We start from the raw sequence: 20,082 nt of genomic DNA on the forward strand, positions 1-20,082 counted from the left end.
CTTGACACCCATTAACCACCAGCAGATCCCTGTAACATCTGTAATACCTTTCCATAGATTTTGCGAATAATAATAAAAACTAAATGAGGGTTGAGATCAGTCTAACTCCGTTTTCTGTCATCTTCTCCATTGAAGTGTCTCTCCGTCTGATATTCTCCAGTTTTATGACTTGTGAAGATCTCGAAGACAGACCGCTGCCAAGTGACACAAGACAGATCTGATGCCTGGAGCTGAGATTTATGTCCATCTGTAGAGAAGACAGATGAGGGTGGAGAGATGATGGTTTGGAGAGACGTTGGATGGGTTCTGGAGAAGCGTCGCTGGTTTCCGGGCTCTGCCGCGGGGATGAACGTGCTAATTGGCTCTGGCTCTCTCTACGTATCCTGTGTCAAAGTTTCCATTGGGATGGGATTTGAACCACACACATGAAAGCAGCAGGGATTAATGAGAAATGGTCGTCGGCGGGTCCAGACGCACGGACACGCCCCCTCGCACCTCGTCGGCCCGCCACTGAGAACCTCCCTCGCTGATTAGTGATTTGTAAGCGGTTCTGCTCTGCCTTTCCAAACTCGCAGCACTGGAAAGATCAGAAAGACCCAAAAAACACTTAAGCATTCTAACAGCCTGACCTGCCCGGTGCAGAACGCCTCATATCTTGGCTTAAAAGGTAGGATTGAATCATATCAAAGGCGTTTCTCTGGGGTCGCTGACATCCATGAAATCTTTTTACGGCTTTTTCAAAGGCATTTCTGGGAAATTTATGGGCCTGTTGGCACCTCTGCTTTTTTACTTGCGCACTTGAACGCAGATCTACCCAGATGAATCCAGAATCTTTAGTTTTAGTATGAAACATCTCATTATCATTTGGAAACTGTTTTGCTAACCGCATACTGAGCTTTGAGCATTTTTTAAACCCCTAACCTCAATTTCAAGTCGTTGCTGTGTGTCTGTTGATGGTAATTCACAAGAGGGTGTAAATGTGCTGTTACATTCGTGTGAAATGTCCTGGAAGATCGTTTGCCTGAATTACAGAGAAAAAAAACATAGTACGACTCATTTCCAAAGCACTAAGCACGAGTTTAAAAAAACTTAAAAACTAACCAAAAAAATGGCATTCCTTCCGAATCCTCATGTGTCCAAATTCGCTGTTTTCAGGAGAAGAAAAAAACTTTATTTTCGAAATGATGAAGTACTGTGTTGTTAAAGTTGAAAAGCACTTTTTAATACGTTTTATTAGATATTTGCAAAACTAAAGGGTGGCCAATAATAATACAAATCCTGAAATATGGAGATATGAGGTTTCAGGACAGCAGCGACATTTAAGTGAACTGCTGTCATTCATGTCAAAGACTTTAAATTTACTTTTAATAGATTTTTTGTTTTTGTTTTGCTCTCGACAGGTTGTGGTCGCTGTATGTGGTGGTTCTTCAGTGGAACACAAAATGAAAAATTTGAAATGTTTGGAACAACATTAGGGGTTAGTAGGCTAAACATGTTTCCTTCTTTGGTAACACTTTACATTAAGGTTCCCTTCATAAAGCATTTATAAATGTGTTCATTAATGGTTAATAAGCCCTTTACAAATGCATTATAAAGCAGTTATAACTGTGTAAATAAAAAGGGGGATTCTAATGAAATACCTGCCAAATAGTGAGACATTTTTAACTCACATGTTATAAATGCTTAATAAGTGTATTTATTCTTTATTTATTTGACTCGAAAGCAGATTCATTATTATCTTGATGTTGTTTGCAAAACAGGCTGTCAGACGGGAGACTGCAGGGTGTTATGTTGGTTTTTCTTTCATATCTTATGTCACTTTTCAAACCTTGTTGCTTACCTGATCCGAACGTTTTCCGGTGCTCTCCAGAATGCCCTCAGATCATGATGCTTATCCAAAGCTGTTTTTTCTTGCTAACCAAGATAAATTCATCAAACTTTTGATCACTTTTGAACACTAAATGCACAAAGGTTGTTGTAAACTTGTTTGTTTACAATGTTTTATTAATGATTCAACTACTTGCAATAGTTAAGCAAAACCAGAAAACTTTTATTTATTATTTATTGTAGAAACAGAATGCTCACAGGGCTGCATCTCTGATGTGAAGCACATATTTAGAAGTATTGACAGCCCATGAAAGTGCACTTTAAAGAAAAGTGGATGCCTGTGAAGTATTCTCATTTATTAAGCATTTATAACATGCGAGTTAAAAATGTCTCACTATTTGGCAGGTATTTCGCTAGAATCCCCCTTTTTATTTACGCAGTTATAACTGCTTTATAATGCATTTGTAAAGGACTTATTAATTATTAATGAACACATTTACAAATGCTTTATAAAGGGAACCTTAATGTAAAGTGCTACCCTTTCTTTCTTGTATCTTTTTCTCTCATTGCTGCTGTTTTATTCTGTCATTTGCTAGGGTTTGGTTTGGTTTACATGTCCTGGGATTTAAACCGCAGTGACACGAGGGTATTACCTGCGACTTCGGTGTGTGTGTTTGTGTGTGCTGACACACATCTGGCTGGTGTAAATACATTTGAAATGTGTGTCATTTCAAAATAATCCTGCGTATAACGTCACATCAATATCATCCTGTTCTGTACCTACCACAGTCTCTCCGAGTGATGACAGAAAATAAACAGCCCGCGGGAGAGAGCCGTGACTGGACTGTTTTGTTTTTCGGTCTGGTCACAGTTGTTTTATTTTTGGTATAGGGTTTGTTGATGTTTCCCCCTTTTCCGATGTGATTTTAATGTGCGCTTTTCTCTCAAAGGACGGGGACCGTTTCCGTCTCTTGTGCCTCTGCCAGCTCGGCTGGATTAATTGGCTTTTCTAATCGGCAGGGCTTCAATGGCTTTAAAGACGTCTAGACTAAGCTTAATTGTGTCAAAAGTTACATTTGCTTTGTGAGCAAAACGTCAGTGGCGCGGGAGATTGTCCGCTGATATTCTGCCACAAGGGGCGCTATGTCATAAGAATGAAAAGTCACAGATGAGCGATATCTCAGTTATTTTTCTAGACGTCAGTGTGAATAAACAGAGGGTAATGTAATCTCTTGCTTACGTTCTCATCGGCATCTCAGAAATCTTCAAAAAAGAAGGTTCAGAAGAGATGTGTCAAACTGAGCTCTTTGTCAAGTCTGCCATCAAAGGTCAATGTTATTGAAGATCTCAATATAACCTCAAACATTTCTCATCAAATGTACTCAACTCCAGTAGATGTGTATCGGGTGGTTTTGGGGATGTGACTCTTCTTTCTGCTCTTGTTTGCAGCTGTGGGAGTGTTTCTGAGGCGGTGAACGCGAGCGGCTCTGAGGGAGTGGAAGATTTATCCACGTTGCTCTGGGAAGTTTGCGTGCAGTCTCAGGAGGAGAATGGAGGAATTCCTGCTCTCGTGGAGATATACACCAGGCCAAAGGTTCTTCAACCCTTCATCCATTAGAGATGATTTACCGTATTGAAGTTTCCTTCTGTGTTACCCGACCGACCTGTTACGAGCACAGCTGCATTCATGTCCATCTTATTGAAGAATGCAATGTATGGACAATATTTCTCCTTGACAACAGCGAGAATACATTGAGATGAAGTGCACGTTCGGTTTAAGGCGTTGGCTTTGGTTTCTCCTCTAGACAGTTGGAAATGTTCCATGGGAAAGAAAAATCACACGTGAGATGTCTTTAATATCTCAATTATTTCTCCTAGACATCAATGAGATTAAACTGAGAACAAATGGAAATTTCTCATCTGCGTCTCAGATATTTCTCCTGAGAAAAAGAGCTGACAAGAGATGTCAACAATGTGTCAAACTGAGCTCAGGTTTGTCAAGTCTGCCATCAAAAGTCAATATTAGTGAAGATCTCAATATCAACTCAAACATTTCTCATCACATTTATTCAAATCCAGATGATTTGACCACTACAATCTACATTCATTTTACACCTCCATCAATTACACTCTCATTTCATTCAGTTTTTATTCCTCCTGTAAGCAATTTTATGAAGTTGATACTTGAATGAAGCAGAAGTGAGAAGTCTGTCGCGTCTTTGAGATAAATTGTTTTCCTCTGGTCACGTGCACAGAATGTGAGTGTTGGTGTGTTGACGGGCGCTGCTGACACTTCTGTTTTCTCCATTTCTCTCTCACCCCTCATAGACGGAGACGTCATGCTGTGAAAGACACTCCTGGGAGAGACGGCCCCGTGCTGGTATCCAATAAATAACTTTTCCACCTCTGCTAATGATTTCAGCCGTTAGATTGTTTTATATTCCTGCCATCAGATTTCAAACAAAGCCCTGAATAACTTAAAAATGATGGGGAGGAACGCTCTCACTGCATGAGATTCTGAAAATATTCTGATGCTTTCTAAGACATAATATTTGACGTCGACTCCATGAATATTTTTTCATAACCTTAACGGCTGACCTCTGCGGGGTCACGACCTCACGCTGAAACTCAATTCTGTGCTGTTGACGTTCAGTATCAGGGGAACGCTTCCTGCATTGAGCTCGACCTAAAGTGAAGCATTGTGCCCCAGCAGTCTGACACGCGGCCCGCCGGCCATCCCAGCACATGTTCTAGCCGTCAAACACACCAGTAAATGTGCTGTTATGTAATACATCTAAAAGGAAACCCGTGCGGACGGATGAAGCTCGTTCTGATTCATTCCCCGACTACGCTTGCGTTTGGCTAGCTGTTGGGATTTTTGTGGTGCCTTTAAATATCGATGGCTTCTTTTGGTTTCTTTTGCTGCGGTCGCACTTACATGAATGCTGCTGACATCATCCCGCGAGCGAGCTGGGATGCAAACGGAGGCCGTGATTGGTCTACGGTTGGCACGCTGGCAGAGAGACGCTCGGTGACCTCACAGGACCCGTAATGACATCACCAGACGGGTCAGAGACGCAGGTGCTGTCCAGTCTGTGGTAATAGCCTCTCCAGACTTTAACCTCTGTCTCTGTGAAATGAATCCGGCCGCCCTGACTCTCATCCTCGTCTCCTATCCTCTGACCTCAAACACATCCGTCCATCACATTATCACACGCTAACAAACAGCTCACGGGCGTTTGCATGCCGTCGCTGGGTTGCTTTCGCCTTCTAATGTGATCTGGTGACATTAAAGAAAAAGCGTTAAATAATATTTATTCACCTTCATGTCAATTCAAACCTGTTTGACCCTCTTTATTCTAAACACAAACCAAATGAAAATACATACAGGTAGCTTTCATGAACTGATTCTTTTTTGACTTTTTAATAAATCATGATTTAAATTTCTGTCTTTTTTATACAAAAAGGCATAGTGTGGCTTTAAAGTGAGTATATTTTTTGTAATTTTATACCTTCACGACTCATAGACGGCAGCGATGATGTCCAAGACCCCTTCCACAGACGTAAGGAGTGACATGAGGATGAATAAAAGATGATCTCTTACATTATATTTCATTTTCACATTGATCATTTTCCCCCAGCAGATCGAGCGTATTTATCATTGTGCTCCATACAAACATTGAGGACACAGAGAGCAACAATTCCACGGTTATTCCGCCGTCTTTCATCTTTTAACGGTTGTCTCTTACGGTTCCTGTGCCAAACGCAGTTCAGGCCTTTGCTGCCGCTCTCGTGGTCATCAAATGCTCCGCGCCTCGGCCCCCTTTAAAATTTACAACGGAAAAACTTTGCTCGGCAGGAAGGCTTTTTTGGGCCTTTTTCCAAGGCCTGTGGTGGTGTTGTGAAGCGCCCAACGCTTTATGTGTTTGGAAAGCAAAAGAAATGAGGGCCACGGGCAGGTTGGGTACACCTGTGTAAGAAGTCACGGGGAGCCCGCGCTTAGAACAGGAAGTGCACGTCTGGACGAAAGGAAGTGATCCGTTTCAGAAACACATCTCAGGTGCGAGACAGCATGGCGTTTCTCTTCTTTTCTTCATATGTACTAGTGGAAAAAACTTTCGTGAGAACATTTGCTTGTATCTTATAAAAACAGCAGAATGTCAGGTGATAAAATGTTTAATGAGGTGACATGTAAACTTTTACTCGGAGAGCCAAGCGCTCCTATCTGTGCTCTACAAAATAAATGCCCGTAAACGTTCTTCACACTCGCCTCGCCGAGGCTTTAGCGCATTTAACGGTGCCCATTTAAAGTTCTGAAAATAACCAGTTTGAGGTGTTTGCCTAAGAGCAAATGATCAATATTGTGTTCTAGACTTCTCTCGGGCCGGGACGGTTCTTCTCCAGTGCACAGAATTCTGGGACCAGACTGCGGTCAGCTGCTGTTCCCTCATACGAGCTCTGTTCAAACCGCAACATTTTATTTGAATGTTTTAGTTGAAGTTGTAACGGGTGTGTGGATGCCGAGCCTGTTTCCTGACAGACGTGTGATGTGAAACTCTGACTTCTGCTTTAAAACCATTTTTTATTGCTCAGTGCTCCAGAGATTTTATGTTGAAGTTCTCAGTTGTGTTTCATTGAAGTCTCAACTTTGTCTCCTAAAATTGCTTGTGAGAATGTAATTGTTGAGTATGACGGTGCAAATGAATGTAGATTGTAGAGGTCGAATAATCTGGATTTGGGTCATTTGATCAAATTGAGATCTTCAATAGGGAATATTGATAGAGACATCTGTGAGATTTCTGACTTTCCTCAGAAGAAATATCTGAGAACACACAACTATGTATTTATTTTGCTTCGAATCACATAAGAACGATTATCTTATTGAAAACACTTTGAAGAAAATTATCCAATACATTAATTCTATTTTGTCCAAATCACTTATTTCATGAAACCTTTAAGTCGAAACTTTCCGCTGAATGTAATGTATCACGTCTCTATTCACATTTCTCACGAGCGGTTGTGGAAGAATTTAAAAAGGGGGTGGAGTCAGATGTGAGTGGGCGGCTCTGCTCCGCCTCCTCACAGACACCTGCACCCTGTGCATGTGGAATCTTTAGTATTTGTATTTTGTTATGTGTTTGTTAACGTTTTTCAGTGCGCGTGTTCTTTTCCACCCTTCAGGGTTGAAGCGGTGAGCGTTTGGGTTAAATCTTTTTGTTTACCGCTTCAGTAATGGATTATTGTGAGATGTTGCCCTGGGCAGCGCAGAGTTTATACGGCCAATGAGATTAGTTAATAGTATTTACGAGAGTAAAACCGAGATCTTTTCCCATGCCACGGATATGTGTGCGCTTTTACCCAGAACTAAAGCTAATTACTCTCTCTCTCTCTCTCTCTCTTCAGATTTTCCCAGCGGAACGACTCCCATGATGCATCCTGCCTTCCTCACCACAACACACGCATTAGTGCGGCCATTGATAAATCACCCCGTGTACGGTCATGGCCATTCATTTCTGCCCGTCAGCAGTGTGAGGGCTGTGGCTTTGGGGGTTTGTGTTGGCAACAGGAGAGAGAGGGGGAGAGAGACGTGCGGTGAGGGTCGCTCCAAAAACAACAGTTCCTGATGGAGGGCAAGGCCACCGGTTCCTGACAAACTGACATGAGCTCATGTGAAGGTCCACAGCTGGGAGGAGAAATGAAGCCAGAATGTTTCTCCTCCACCTGATCTCGGCCTTTTTTATCTCGGCACAAAATATTGCTCCCTCGTTTTCTTTTGTCTGTACACGCACCGCCTCCGCGGCTGTCGTGAGACCGTCCAGGCCTCCTCTCGGCCTGCTAACTGAAGTCCCGCAGGTTTTCCAGAGATGATGATGGAGAGCGCTTTGACGTCTCAGTTTGAGCGCGATGCCAAACTCTCAGGGCTCGAAACCAACAGAATGATATCTGGGGAGAAATTCAACTGCAGTTCCAAAAGACGTCACGTAAAAACAGCGAGAGCTTTGATTTGTTATGAGCTCCTTGTAAACATCTCAGGATTGAGCCACGGATCCTCCAGAGGCTCTTTTTTTTGTGGGGTTTAATTAGAGAACGCAACATCATCCAAGTACACTTTATTTCTTTATTCGTTTTTCGAGGTTGCCCACATAAGCACTCGAGAGGTTTCATAAACAGTTGTAATAAATCGTCTTTTTAAAGAAAGCATGACTGGTTACTTGCCAGATTTTTTCCAAGTCTCCATCACAATGCTATGAGTGGTTGCCAGGGTGATGCTTTGCGGTTGCTAAGTCTAAATGTGTTTTTTGTGTGTGTGTGTGTAGCTTTAAAACATCTCTAGGGTTTTCTGGGCGTTGGAATGGTGATGAGTTACTGAAGCAAGTTAAGTTGAGGATTTGTCTGGTAGTGTGTAGGATCATTTTCCCCATTTTTCATGCTATTATTATTGGCCCAAGTTTAAAAGAGCCACTCCTCTGTCTCAATAGTATTCTGGTCTGTGGATGTTCCTTTAAATTAAATGAGTTATTTAGGTTTTAGTCAGCAGACATAAATCTGACTGCCTAAAGTGGCGTTTCTCAACGAGGGGGCCGAGGACCTCAAAAACTTCAAAGGCAGTTTCGAGAATTTGTTTTTTGAAATAAGAAAAAAAAATTGTATACGTGTTTTGTTGTTTTTATTAAAAACTAGAATAATCTATTGGGTACACTCTAAAAACAAATCTGTAAAAATAGGGCACAATATACTGTATTAATATGAAGGAATTTTCCGTATTCATTTTTACAGTTGTTTTACCTGTATTTTACATTTTGGGTTACATGTACTGGTAATTTCTTCCAGTACTTTATTCATTTTTAAGGGATTTTTTTACATTGTAGAAATTGTGAGGGGGCCTTAAAGGGATACTCCACCCAAAGATGAAAATTCTGCTATGAATTTTCATGAAACACCCCAGTTGTTCCAAACCTGTATTTCTTTGTTATGTTGAACACAAAGATAGATATCTGGAAAAATGTTAACAACTGACATTTCTTGGACATCATTGACAACCATAGGGCACTCTAACACTTTGCTGTAGTTTTGCAGCAGGTTTGCCAGTAACTTGCTGTAGATTTAATTACTTTCGTATTAGTACCGTTTTAAATTTGAGTTCAACTTTACTTTAACCAAAACTAAAACACTTTGACTTTTGAGATTCAAAATGAGCAAGAAGAGACTGGTCTCCTTTCTGGCATAAGCACAGCAACACTGCAAAAAATGACATTCTTCCTGAGCATTTTTGTCTTGTTTTCTAGTAAAAATATAATCAATAAAACTTCTTAAATTACGATGCATTTACATAACAAGAAAAGCGACCTAAGATATTAAGTCTTGTTTCATGAGAGAAAATATAAGAAGTCAGTTTATGTTTCAAACAAAATTGTAAATTAAATCTACAGTAAGTTACTGGCAAACCTGCTGCAAAACTACAACAAAGTTTTTCAGTGTAGGAAAAACTAAAATGGTAGTCAAAGGTGCCCCAGAACTGTTTGCGTTCCTAAATTCTTTAAAATATCTCATTATGTGTTCAACAGAACAAAACTCTACTCTAGTCAATGGTGTCCCAGAAATGTCAGTTGCTAACATTTTTCCAAATATCTTTCTTTGTGTTCATCAGAACAGAGAAATTCATACAGATTTGGAACAACTTGTGGGTGAGTAAATGATAATAAAATATAAAGCCATAAATCAAACTGTATTTCTTAAAGTTAAAAAGGTTCAAATCCCAGAGGGATGATCAATATTAATAGTGATTCTTGCATGTTTGGATGCTTGACAAAAAATGTGCAACTGTTTTTCATGACCCTCCTGTCATCACTGAATTTGCTGAAGTTTAGTGCACGGGGTGTTTTGTTTGCTAATGTTGGGTATTTCCCTCTTTTCTGGCCAATGGCAAGGGATCTGTGGATATTAGTCAAGCGGGGAATTTTGAGAGGTCTTAAATTTGTTAACTGGTCACAAAAATATATTTACACCCACGGGTTTGGTTTTTAGTGATGTAATATTTCCTGAGCATTAGCAGGGCCGTGTTGAGCGGGGCGAGTAATTGAAAATGCATGTTTTATGAACGACACTCAAACTGACATCTGGTTGGGATTTTCTTGCAGAGAGCTGGATGGATGCAGAGAGTTGCGGAGGTGCTAGAATCCCTAAACTGACCTCAGAGTCAGACACAACCCCAGGCAAGCTACCTGAATCTTTCTTTAAGTGAAAACCAAAGTGTAGGTACGGCGCTGAAACAAAATGGCGTCCACACCGGGTCATGTGACTCAACAAGCAGCTTGTAACTTTAGGTCACATGAAGGCATAACTCGCACCGGGAAACTTGATTTTCTTTCAATATTTCGTCATGAATACAGCTTCTGAACTTCCTGGAAAGGCGGCGTAAGAGAGCGGTGGGAACTGTAAAGTGATGATGTAATGACGTCTGCATTCCAGATGTTACACCTGCCGCAAGCGTTCATCCAATGGAAACTATGCTGCGGTTAAAATCTCCCCACAGATGTCTACAAATTCTGTCTGCCGTCATTTGACTTTGTCAGGCACGATTTGACTATAAATAGTTCACCCTATAATTAAAATTATTTTAATATTAATTCACTCTCATGTCATGTCAAAGAAGATATTTTGAAGAATGTTGATAACCAAACAACACTGAACTCCATTGACTTCCATTGTACGAACCCAAAACCACTGAGACATTTCTCAAAATATCTTCTTTTGTGTTCCACGGAAGAAAGAGAAACATACAGGTTCACAACCACATGAGAGTCAATAAATGATGACATTTTTATTTTTTAATAAATCACTGCAATCTGTTTTGACTGGATTTTCATCCTACAAGGATGATACAATTTCCTTACGTCAAATTAAGCAACATTCAATTTCAAGGATCACAACATATTGAGATTTTATCTGATTTTATTAGTGAAAGAAAAATATTCTATTTAAATACTAATCAGAAGAAACACATAGAGTCAGTGATGCAAACAAACAGAGCAGTTTTATTTTTGTGACAAACAAAAGAAGTTTCTGCAAGACAGTGTCCCAGTAGGGTCGTCCTCTAAAGTCAATAAATACTGATACTGATAAAACCTTCATGCTGAAACTACAGCAAGTGCAGAACAAGGAAATAGAGGGATTGATGTGTGTGTATTTAAAGGCAAGTCTCTCTCTCTCTCTCTCTCTCTCTCTCTCGCTCGCTCATTCAGCTGTGCAAACATCCTTCAGGGTTTGTTGAGGAACGGCAGTCAGTAATCCAGGGAAACAGCAGGAAGGTGCAAAGTGTAGAATGCAGGTTTCTGACAGTGTCCCCTGTGAGTTATAAAATTGTAGACTTTCAGGAAAAAACTTTCAAGGGTTTTGTGTCGGTGCCAAACTTTTCACCAGGATGCTTGGTTCTTCTGAGTGGTTCTAGCTACAGTAGGTGGTTGGTCGCTAGGGCGTTGTTAGGCTGGAAGAAAGGATTCTTACCAGCCCAAGTCTCTCTCAGTGCTTGTATTTGATAAGTTTAAGACACACACAGGTTCAGTTGCTGTAGGGAACAGGAAGACATTAAACAGTGTGGTTTTTCAAAAAGTACTGCTTTATTAGCGGGGAAATCTGACGGTGTGAAATCAGTGGGCGGAGTCAGTATCCAGCGGGATTGCTTATTGGTCTTTAGGCTGAAAGTTTAGTCTGACAGCCGTCGCACCCACGCTGGGGGATCTGTCCTTACCCTCCACGTCTGAAAAACCTTCTGAAAACCTGAGAAATGAAGCGCTAGTAATCAAATAAACCTTCTTTAATCATCAGTTCTGAACAATAAATTCGTATGGGTTGTATTGGGTTGTTACATTGTTACAAAATTAAAAAATAAAATGTTCTTTGTGGAACTTCTGTCACATCATACTGCCCCTGTTTGAAATCTTGACTTTTATTTTACAGTCATGTTGTCATGTGTGCAACAAATACCTACAAAGAAATCCATGTACTTTTTACTTACTCCACTCTTTCAATAGAAGTCCAGAAATGATAGTTGATCTTTAGTGCACAATTGCACCAAGACAAGGCAATCTCTACATCTCCAAACCCACCCGCTCTGAAAACACACACAGGGGTCAGGAAATTCCTCTCTGGCTGTGGCCGTGGGCATCAGAGACTTTGAGCTTTACACCAGCATGTTCACAACACCTTCAACTCCTGCCGTCTGTCTCTGTTAACTGAAGCTTTGTCAGCGTAATGCTTCAGAAAAACCTTTTATGGTTAAACTGACTCAGTGAAATGTCAGTGTGGTTACTTTTCATGCCGACATATTTAATAATTGTGCTCAGTTGGCATGACTCAACAGCATCGTGCTCGGTTTATTTTAGTTATAAGTTAAAAATGAAAGTGTCCAGCAAAAGAGTTAAAGACCCCCCACCTTCTCATACACACAAACACACACCTCTCCCTCACTGTGTGCGTGTGTGCGTGCGTGCGTGCGCGCGCGCGTGTGTGTGTGTGTGTGTGTGTGTGTGTGTGTGTGTGTGTGTGTGTGTGTGTGTGTGTGAGAGAGAGAGAGAGAGAGAGAGAGAGAGGTCCTGTCACAATCTTACCGGTTTTACTTGGCTCACACCTTCATGTGCATCATTAGTTATGCAAAGCTTTAAAACATCCAGTTTCATGTTTTCTTTTTTAGAGTTTGTTCTTCAGACCTCGACAGTTAAAACTGTGCCAAAAAATTGGTAATGTGTTAAATGTTTGGACGATTTGTTTGGTCAGTGTTGTGTTTATTCTACATCTATAATATATGCAGTTTAAGGTCACTTATCCATTCTTTATAATATATCATTAATCATTTTATATTATTTTTTGTAACACAATAGTAAACTCATCACAACTATGGAAAAACAAATGTAACATTGGAAAGTATGTCTAGACTAAAGAGAATTCAAATATATGTGAATTTTGTTATATTTGACGATCTTTCACTTTGTAGTAATTGTAGTCAGAATTTTAAGAAATATTCTCTCATCTGTTGACATCAAACCTGTCATGACACATACTGTAATGATGTTCTTTAAATGTAAAGCAGTCTTATCATTGTGATTCTGTGTATTTTTAGGTGAGCCGTTCCTTTAAATGGGTTCCAGTTGGACTTCTAAATCGTACCAAAAATGATATTTAAAAAAATGTGAAAAGTTTTCTATGATCTTTAGGTTTAGGGTTAGGGTATAAAATATACAGTTTGTACAGTATATAAACCATTATGCCTATGGACTGTCCCCACGGAGATAACAAACCAGACATGTGTGTGTGTGTGTGTGTGCAGGTGTTAGATGAAGTGAATATGAGGAGACTCGCTTCACATCTGAAGATACTTGGAGAACTTGCTTTCTTTCACGGCAGTGACTACCGTTTCCCCGCAGAGACGTTAACTGCTCAACACAGACTCTGTCCTTACTGTCTCTTTACTGTATTTCTCTCCATTATTTCCTATTCAAGATCAATATTTACCCAGCAGCCCCTGGGGCTCAGGATTACCTCATATTCTCCGTGTCCAGCTGTGCTTTCTCAGGGTCTCCATAGTAACCTCAGGAATGTGCACATCATGTTTATCCTACTGCCAGGAAAACAGAGAGAGAGAGAGAGAGAGAGAGATTAGGGAAAGTTTCTTATAGGTCTAAAGTCAGATACCTGCGTTCAATTTATTAAAAGCTTTTAATGTCGTCATGTCATATAACCCTTTTAGGACTCCAAATATTTTGCTCCTGTGCTGTTGTCATTTGCTTAAATATGCATTTCTAAAGTCCAGAAAGATGTTTAGGCAAGTTGTGAAGTCACGCCAAGATCATGTACCGTTGAACGATGACTTTTGTGTTTTGATTTCCGGCTGCATTTAGCAGATCAGCATGAAAGGTTCTTATGAAGTGAAGACCACATAAATCAACACACACACACACACACTGTAAGAAAAAACACCAGGCGCCGGCACACACACACACGTCTGCTTATATCAACTGCTTCAGCGTTTTATATCACAGTCACACTCACTGTCTGCCACTGTCTGTTTCATCTTGACTCATGTTTCTGTTTCAAAATGTTTTTGTGGCCTGCAAAATGAACAGCCCAGGATACCTGTTGAATCCATAATGTGATGGACAGATTCCGTTCTTGTTCACTAATCAAATGCAAATTTGTGACACTGACCATCCATCAAAGCAGACAACATCATGATCAAGTCACGCTGGATAACATGTGTCCTCAGGTATTACACAAAGTTTTGAAGTCCACCCCTGTACATAACATTTCTTTTTATACAACCTGTCGTGTTCTGGATTTAGATAACAACACTTGGATTTTCTTTCTCTTGACCGGTGGAAACTTTGACTTTCCATGGCAACGTACAGCTATTTGCTCTGATTTGCAAAAGAAAAGCTGTTGAAGTGTAGCGTAGTCTTGGGGAATGTTATGTTTGGTCTTTCTCGCTAATAGAAGTCTCATTATTTAGCCTTTCAGGACACCGGGAAACCAAGCAAACAGACAGGGACTGACCCTTTGTCAAGGACCTCTTCTATTCTGAGGATCATTGCGGCCATCGGGCGTCGAATGGCACGGTTCAGTGTGGCGAGGGCATGTGGACTTCCTTCAAGTAAGTTTCATTGAATTTGAGAAACACATTTTGTCGGCAGCCAAGACATAAAGGAGGACACGCTCGGGGTGGAATTAAGAGACATATTAAAACAGCAGGACTGAGTTCATGGACTCTTGCCAAACGGATCTGACTTCATGGATCTGACCGGATTTCCAAATTGAATTTGGTGGTGCACGCGACCTAGATCAGTGGAGAAAAGTCACCCACCTTATAAAAAGCACCACCGGTGCATGCGTCCTGAAATGTTTTATTCAGCCTCTCATCTTTTCTAGATGTTCTGTCTAAAAGCATGGATGTGCAAACGTCATTTTTGTGCCCAGCCATGTTTGATCTGGTGAGTGAAGCGAACTTCATGGACACGCAGAACAAATCCATTTTGGCACCAAAGGAGACCCACGGCGCTCCAGGCTCATACCGCAGCACCGAGTGCAATGGACGGTACCAGGACTTGACTTCCGTTCATGCAGTCGACATCTCAAGCGCTCGATCAAACGGTTTTTGCGCGCTGTCTTCGACCAGCACGTCTCCTCCGGCGATCAGTGGGAAACCCAAACGCAAACGGGTGATCAGCGGCGTTCAGCGCCAGGCCGCAAACATCCGAGAGCGCAAACGGATGTTCAGCCTAAACGAAGCGTTTGACCTGTTGCGCAGGAAAGTTCCCACGTTCGCCTACGAGAAACGACTGTCACGGATTGAGACTTTGCGTTTAGCTATGGTTTACATCGATTTCATGAAGGAGATACTCAATAACGATTAAACGTGTCTTCTAAATCTCCACTGCATTTGTGTGGTTAGACGAATGCTTATTAAGGTACTCTATAGTATTACAAAGAAATGTTATTGTGTGATGATGATTATTACTGTTATTTATGCCAGAGGCTGTAAGAGTTACAATTTGGACCACAAATCTGCAAGGATATGTTTCACAAATAAATGGACACGAGAAGTTCAGTCTGGCTTATATGATTTGTTTTGTATAGCTGGAGTGTACTCTTTTGGCCAAAATGTAGACAAGTAATTCGTTTCAGTTTATTCACTATAATACTACTAATTGATTATAATTGTTGGAAAAGTAATCATGGTTTTATAATAGCCAAGTAAAAGTGTATTAATTTGTATTTCAAACGTCATGGTTAAATTATGATTACCTTGGTGAGAGGATATTCCATTTTTTTGTTATTGACTAAACTATGGTAACTGTAGTAAAACCATGGCAAATTTCGTAAAGCGTGTAATAAACTGTACATTTTTTTATGTAGGAATGATGTTTTGCTAGTGCGTAGCTAAAGAACATCTCTGGATTCAGAAAGATTTTTGTTGTACATTTAAAGATCTACAGGGACATTTAACCAATCATAGCCCTTCATGGAATATGACGATCTAGTTGTGTGATGAGTTAGAATCCTATACAAATCTAATCATATGTTTTGGTTTCAAATTATGAAATCCCAAAAGGAATACAATGTTTATTGCATTCATTTAGAATGGTTGACTTAGGTTTGTGCATATCCGGTGTGTGGGTTTGTTTGGACAGGGCTCAACTGAACACCTTTTACATGTTGGGCCCAGGGCTGCCTGCACAATTGTTTCCCAAAATGAACATCTGGACACTTGTACCTCTACCTCTCCAATGAAGGTAAAATACAAATTCCATGCAAATGTGGCCCGCTCGCTTATTTAGGTGGATAATGTGAATCCTGAAGAAGATGCGCATTTACGCACGGTGTCGATGCACAGAAAAGTTTCATCAGTGCGCCCCCTTGCGGAGCATTCAAAACGGTTGTAGTTCAAAAGCATTGCCTTCAAGGAGAGCTTGGCCACACTTCTTCAACATTTAAAATACTTTTAGTGGTTTAAATCTAAATGTATGTTGACATACATATAATATTTAAAGTAACTTCTGTTCTTTTACTGTAGGTTCGTGTAAAGACTTTGCAAAGACGTTGGCTCTGTGAAAGGAAAAGGGCAGTTTTGGAGAGATGTGCTTGGACTGCAAAGGCCACACAGTTTGCGCGTCGTCTGCGCTTGGCGACCCGCTGCGTAGAAAAACGCTGCAGAAGGAAACCTGACTCTGCAAAAACACTAACACAGACACGCATTTCAGAACATGTTCAAATAAACAATGTGGTCTAGTTAGCCAAGCCAGATTCTCTTTTCTCGTTCACGGTGACTTTAGAGGTGGATTGCTGCCCACTGACTGAAAATAATGATCTTCATAGCAGCTAAATTATTCAAACATAAACTGCACTGTTGAAATGCAACACATTATTGACCAAAGAAAACCCCAATCTCAAACCAAAATGCAACTTTTATGCACTAAAGAGCATTTTGTCCAAGCGTCCGGGGGAGAGAACGCATTGAAATCTATTCAAGTTCTGACCTACGAAATGTAGTTTAGCTTATTGTGAATTATTCCATTCTGATTGAAAATGTGATTAAAAATTAAAAACTCACATTCATTAAAAGACTAATTAATAATTGCGCAATTGTGATTTGTTTAAATTAAATATTGTGGCCAAGGTGCTTAAAATGAAAGAATAGGTTCTTGTTATTACTGTATAACGGTAACCTTTTGGGTCACTCGCCTTTCCCTCCCTCTTTCCTCTTACGTAACAACCCTTTTGTCCAATCACAAGCCACTCCAAAAAGTTTGCGCCTTCCAGACTATAAGAGCCTCCAAAGCTTCCTTCAAGTTTGAGTAACACCTCCATGACGCACAGGAGACCCTGTGATATTACGAGAATCCCCGTTCGGTCAGAGTGGGAATCTGGAACATATTATCTTCAGTTTTTCTCTCACTCAGAAGGTGATGTTTGAAGAAGAGATGCAGGGCGAGTCCAGCTCCCCGGAGTCTCCAGTGGACAGTCTGGGAAACAGCGAGGAAGAGCCCGACAGGCAGCCGCAGAAAAGATGCGGTAGAAAGAGACGACCTAGCAGAAAGAACGGAGAGGACTCAGACAGCCCGACGCCTGGGAAACGAAGCAAGAAAAGCAGCACCAGCAGCAACAGTCCTCAGTCTCTTGAAGACCTGCAGACGCAGCGCGTCATGGCGAACGTACGCGAGCGTCAGAGAACTCAATCTCTGAACGAGGCGTTCGCATCCCTGCGCAAAATCATCCCCACGTTACCCTCCGACAAACTCAGCAAAATACAGACTCTTAAACTGGCGTCCCGGTATATTGATTTTCTCTGCCAGGTTTTGCAAAGCGACGAGCTGGACTCGAAAATGTCCAGCTGCAGTTATGTGGCGCATGAGAGACTGAGTTACGCGTTTTCTGTGTGGAGAATGGAAGGCGCGTGGTCCATGTCAACATCCCACTGATGCATGGATGCACACTTCTGCTGCAACCTGGTATGCAATGCACTTCAACATGGTTCTTGGATATCCGTTTTTAAGCTACACTACAGTCAAACGTTTGGACACACTTTGGAGAGAATTTGTTTCTCGTCATCTTAAAACTTTTTCGCTTTTTTTGCCCAAATGCTAAGAATTAGTTCTGTAGACACATAAATTCTGTTTAAGAACATTTTTGTCAGGATTTTTTATTGGATTGCAGAAAGTATGTTTAAAAGCATCACAGAATGCACTTCATCCAGTTGTGTGTGCTGGGCTGTGGTCCAAGGCTGGCTGCTATGTAGAAGCTTTAATATGTATATTTGTTGAAGTTAATTATGTAACTTCTTTATATCACTACACACTTCCCTTAATTTCACTTGTGGACGTTTATAAATTAAGTTAAAAAAATAGGTGTGTACAGACATTTTTTTCCTTGCAACTGCATTTGCTAAACATGCTTATGAGACCCCAAAAAAGTTTATTTAGCACCTAATCTGCTGGCCTAATGGATTTTGTGCACAGAAGCATTCTTGTATTATATTTTTATTACAGATGTTTGATACTACATCATATATTGTTTTTTTCTATTTTATTCTCGTTGAATATTAAACTCACTTTTGTCTTTTTTTGCACAGATTGTCGTCCATCACCGAGTTCAAAGAATTTCAGCCTCTGGCAGGAGCAACACACAATCATGGCGAAATAAGGATTGTAACGGGAAATTCTGGAGCATCTTGGCGTCATTGCAAGCACTTACAATCGTGAACTACGACATTGGACCTGGAATTACAATCAGATCTGTGCTTGTAATTGCAAATGTGCTTTTCTGACGATGAATGTGGAAAACATGTAAACATTCTGTATACATGCATGTCGTTTAAACAGGAGACAGACATGCTGGAGGAGACACTGCATTTCTGGGATTGCAACAAAGTGCATGTCGTCATATTTATTTCTTAAAGAAACAATCGAAGGAACGATTCTGGCTCATACCTGTGCAAACATGGTCTAAGAAAAGACGTTTATTTATTTATTATTGATTGTCACAATGCAGAATAGATCTGGTGTCTACATGCATTTCTATTTTAAATTACAGTGTAAATAGTAAATACTGTACGTGTATATTTTCTGCAATAAACCCTGGTTTGAAATGTATATGTTTTGGCATGTTTTATGAAATTTGAAGGGGGTTAAAACCCTTTCATTTTGACAATTTTCAAGTTGCTGCATTACACAACACTGCAATAATATTACTGAAAAATTACATCAGGAATCGAAATGTTTGAATAATAAAAATGTGTGTTATAGATTTCCGTAGTTCGTTATAAAAATCGTATTTTTAGGATTTATTTTTTACCTCAGAAATTTTTAGGAATATGAATACTGTTTTCGATGCAAAAAAATCAAACAATCAAAAGTTAAATCGGAAAGTTTAGAATATTTATTTACTAATACATATTTGCTGTTTTCTACTGCACAAAATGTTGAATCCTAAATATCAAAAATGTGTAATGAATTTATTTCAATTATTTGCTTTCTTTTAGCATGATTACATTATTATAGGCTACACCGCTGAAATAAATAAATAACAAAATATTTTGGCAATCAAGACATTTTCGTTTGGTATCTCAAAAGGCTAATACGAAATGTGACGGGAGAAAAGTATGTGTCTGGGAAAGTATTTTAGGATGTGAAGAATAATTTGGAGAAAGTGCGTATCGGGGCTTCAAACATGTATGGAATTCCCAGATGTCTATAAAACCAGAGGTCGGAAAAGTCACGGAAAGGTGCAGCAGGTCAGGACGGCCAAACACAAGCATTTCACTGCCAAAACAATGAGACAACTGCAGGAAACTTACTAAGAAGAAAAACATAAGAAAATTAAGAAAATAATATAGGATTTAATAAGATTTTATTATAATTGTAAGATATAATGTAGTCTGATGCCAGAGATCATATAGACCATATACTATTAACATGTCTTGTATTACTTTGCAGTGATTTCTCGTCAGGAACAAGTTAAAAATAAAGGCTCGTTCCAGGGGTTTGTGGACTTGGCGAGGGAGAGAGAGAGAGAAAGAGAGAGCTGCAGGCACCTGAATCAAACCTATTTTTACCAGATGTTGTTCATATTTTTCTTAAAGTCACGTGAAGCGAACAGATGTTGTACAGACCCGCCTCGCATGCATGTAGTTCGACACTGTGAAACAAACATCTCAGTCAAATATCTGAATTGAAACTCAAAAGGATGATGGTGGACGCGTGGAATATA

The 20,082-nt window shown here is 40.2% G+C and overlaps 1 protein-coding gene across 1 annotated transcript; it reads left to right on the top strand.

The window, feature by feature from the left end:
- The first annotated feature begins 17,186 nt into the window (after nt 1–17,186).
- twist1a (twist family bHLH transcription factor 1a) lies at nt 17,187–18,948 on the top strand. Its single transcript, XM_057355099.1, has 2 exons — nt 17,187–17,825; nt 18,446–18,948. The coding sequence occupies exon 1, from the start codon at nt 17,283–17,285 to the stop codon at nt 17,793–17,795; it is 513 nt and encodes a 170-aa protein (XP_057211082.1). The 5' UTR covers nt 17,187–17,282; the 3' UTR covers nt 17,796–17,825; nt 18,446–18,948.
- Nucleotides 18,949–20,082: the final 1,134 nt, after the last annotated feature.

Source organism: Triplophysa rosa, linkage group LG16, assembly GCF_024868665.1.
Source record: "Triplophysa rosa linkage group LG16, Trosa_1v2, whole genome shotgun sequence".
Taxonomy (NCBI): Eukaryota; Metazoa; Chordata; class Actinopteri; order Cypriniformes; family Nemacheilidae; genus Triplophysa; species Triplophysa rosa.

Bases quoted from the DNA above. Each gene is read 5' to 3' on its own strand.
- twist1a (XM_057355099.1), top strand. From the start codon at position 17,283: ATGTTTGAAGAAGAGATGCAGGGCGAGTCCAGCTCCCCGGAGTCTCCA.